The sequence below is a fragment of the Octopus bimaculoides genome, chromosome 25 (genome assembly GCF_001194135.2).
Source record: "Octopus bimaculoides isolate UCB-OBI-ISO-001 chromosome 25, ASM119413v2, whole genome shotgun sequence".
NCBI classification, from domain to species: Eukaryota; Metazoa; Mollusca; class Cephalopoda; order Octopoda; family Octopodidae; genus Octopus; species Octopus bimaculoides.
In genome coordinates, this window is record NC_069005.1 from 32,468,695 (window position 1) to 32,472,120 (window position 3,426).

Genomic DNA, 3,426 nt, shown 5'->3' on the forward strand with positions numbered 1-3,426 from the left:
ATATATATATATATATATATATATATACAAATGACTGTTTAATATTGCCTCTCCCCAGTTGGTAATGGAATATATACCAGGCAAGAAGTTGTCAGAAATCATCAAGTCGGAGAAACGTGGATATACTCCGGTCTTAGCTGAAATGCTTATCTCCTACGTATCAAGAAAGGTAGGTGGTCTGTGTGTATGCACATGTGTGTGTGTATGTGTGTGTGTGTGTGTGTAACTGGTTCTCCGTCGGTTATCATGACGTGTGTTCTAGGTGATCCAATCAACATAGCAATATGCTCGTGAAATTAACGTGTAAGCGACTGAGCACTCCACGGACACGCATACCCTTAGTGTAGTTCCCGGGGAGATTCAGTGTAACAAAGAATGTATATATGTATGTATATATGTATGTATGTTTGTATGAGGTAATATTTATATCCAACCTAACACGGCAGTCTTGTTAGAACAACGAAAACTGCGTTTATCAGCTTCGAGAAATCCTCTCATGAAGGCGCTTGTTTCATGAAAGCACCTACATAGAATTGAAGTTAACGGGTTTTATAGTTTTGGCACTTTTTAAAGGTAAATTTCTGTGGTTTTAGAACAAAAATTGATATTCTTTTTTTTTTCTATAATAAAAATTAACGCTAACGGTTTATCGATCACTTCCGATACATTTTAAAAGAATTAACTGATTAACGGTTATCGAAGTTAACTTTTCGATTAACGGTGCCCACCTTTGATCTATTTTAATCATTATAGTGCTTGTCTGCGCTGGCGTATCTGCATGAACGGAACATCATCCACCTTGACATCAAAGCAGACAATATTTTCCTGACCGTCTTTGGAAACGTCAAACTCTGTGAGTTGTTTTCTCGACTTTTTAACCGTTGTTGTTGCTGTCGTTGTCTTTTCAGGAGAAGTGTATCTAGGACTACATTGTTCCGTTGAATTACTTCTTGTATAAAACGACGAATATGTGATTTGAAACCCATGACACAAATTTTACATTCATTATATCACAAAGACGAAACTACTGTGCGTGTGTATGTATATGTGTGTATATGTATGTGCGTGCGTATGTGTGTATGTGTGTGTGTGTATACATATATACATATATGTATATATATATATATATGTATATATATATATATATATATATATATATATATATATATATATATATATATATATATACATATATGTATATATGTGTGTATGTATGTATGTATGTATGTATGTATGTATATACATTGCCCCTCTTAGTCAGCTCTTTAACAATATTTTCTTCTCAATTCTCTGTTACTGCAGACGACTTTGGACTCTGTGTTGAACTAAAGAAGCCCTGGTGTACATCAGCATTTGTCAGAGGGACGCCAAATTGGGTTTCGCCGGAAGTCCTGCAGCAGTAAGTCACTCTTCGACTATGATATACTCTGAGTTATAATAAAGGCTTCTATTCATAATTTATACAGGACTACATTACGTAATGAAAGCTTTTTCTCTTTTAACCTGTCCATAGATATACAATAATCCCTCAACTATCGCGTGGGGTTACGCTCCAAAACCTCCGCAATAGGTGAAAATCTACAAAGTAGAAACAGTACTGTATATTTTTGTTTTATTATTTTTATAATTTGTATATATTTATTTTATTATAAATACAAAAAAACACCACACACTCGCCTCCCGTGTTTCGTTTTCCATACAGTATGTCCGATTCTTCGTTTATTCATCATCTACGAAACACTACGTATTTTCTTTTAATATATTTTAATTAAAGTGTTATGCAGTACAGTACTGTACGGTATCTTTATTTCTCAATTTATTCATTTTTAGGCGTAAAAATGCTTATTTTACCGCAGAAATAATTAAAATCCCCTCTCCCTCCCAAATATAAATACCTCTCAGCCGCAGAAATCCGCGATATACTGAGGAGTCCGCGATATAAATTTACATATATTAGCCAGAAAAATCCGCGATGTACTGAGTGCACAATAGGTGAACTGCAATATGGCGAGGGATATATATATATATGTATATATATATATATATATATATATATATATATATATACGTCAAAACTGATTTTTGGTCAATAACTGAAGAGGCGTCCACATCTTTAGTGTGTTGTCGTGTTTCCTGTTTCACTATGTTTCTTCGATGTCTTTCTGTGCAACAATTTATATCTATCTATCTATCTATCTATCTATCTATCCATCTAGCTATCTATCTATCTGTGTGCGTGCGTGTGTGTGTGTGTGTTGTGATATTTAAATAAGACTATATGATATTACGACAGCTTATTTTTGTTTATGTTTTAGACGCCTCTACACAAGCAAAAGTGACATATGGAGCTTTGGTGTGACCGTTGTGGAGATGATCACCGGATATCCGCTGAATAGTACCAACTTTCCTAATGAAGTACGATGCACTTTAACTCTCTCTCTCTCTTTCTTTCTCTCTCTCTCCCAGTTTGTCTTGCGTACAGGTTACTGGTCTACAGACTTCCGTGTTTCTAAGGTTTACTAAGTCTCACCAGATAGTTTTATTGATATTTGAAAGAATGAATTTGTTTTCATGGCAACACGTAGCAATTAGCTCTGATCTTGTAATAAGGAAAAACAGATCACCTTCAACAAAACTATTCTTTCTTTTCTTCTACTTTTCAGTATTCAATGGATTCTAGAAATTTTATCAAGTTAAGATTCAACGGGGAACACAATTTATCGACTGAAATCGTCCATTTCCTTAGTCTATGTCTTAGGATAGACTACAAACAGAGACCCTCAACAACAGAATTACTAAATGTAATGAAAAGTTTCTTTATTATTATTATTATTATTATTATTAAGGAAACGAGCTGTTAGATTCGTTATCACGCCGGACAAAATACTTAGCGGCATTTCGTCTAGGCATCATGAGTTTAAATGCCACCGAGGTCGGCTTTGCTCTTCATCCTTTCGGGGTCGATAAATTAAGTACCAGTGAAACACTGGGGTCGATGTAGTCGACTAGTCCCCTCCCCCAAAATTTGAGGCATGTGTCTTCAGTAGAAGGGATAAAGGCAGCGAGCTGGCAGAACCGTTAGCACGCCGGGCAAAATGCTTAACGGTATTTCGCCCGCCTTTACGTTCTGAGTTCAAATTCCACCGAGGTCGACTTTGCGTTTCATCCTTTCGGGGGTCGATGAATTAAGTACCAGCTGCGTACTGGGGACGATCTAATTGACTGTCCTCCTCCCCCCAAATTTCAGGTCTTGTATCTAGAGTAGAAAGGTTTATTATCATTATTATTATTATTAGTAGTAGTAGTAGTAGTAGGAGGAGGAGGAGTGTAGTAGATTGGAAGACTCATTAGATTTTTAAAGACAACTATGTAGTCAGGGAGAAAGTAAATGTAATCGCCAATATCTGTCGCCCTACCCCTTAAGAC

The 3,426-nt window shown here is 35.9% G+C and overlaps 1 protein-coding gene across 1 annotated transcript in view; it reads left to right on the forward strand.

Moving 5' to 3' along the window:
• Positions 1 to 3,426, forward strand: part of LOC106870666 (uncharacterized) — a 22,973-nt gene that overhangs the window by 18,251 nt on the left and 1,296 nt on the right. The window contains exons 13-17 of the mRNA XM_052976661.1: positions 59 to 169; positions 754 to 853; positions 1,303 to 1,399; positions 2,316 to 2,415; positions 2,664 to 2,801. Coding sequence (XP_052832621.1) covers positions 59 to 169; positions 754 to 853; positions 1,303 to 1,399; positions 2,316 to 2,415; positions 2,664 to 2,801 — 546 coding nt within the window. The remainder of the gene's footprint in view (positions 1 to 58; positions 170 to 753; positions 854 to 1,302; positions 1,400 to 2,315; positions 2,416 to 2,663; positions 2,802 to 3,426) is intronic.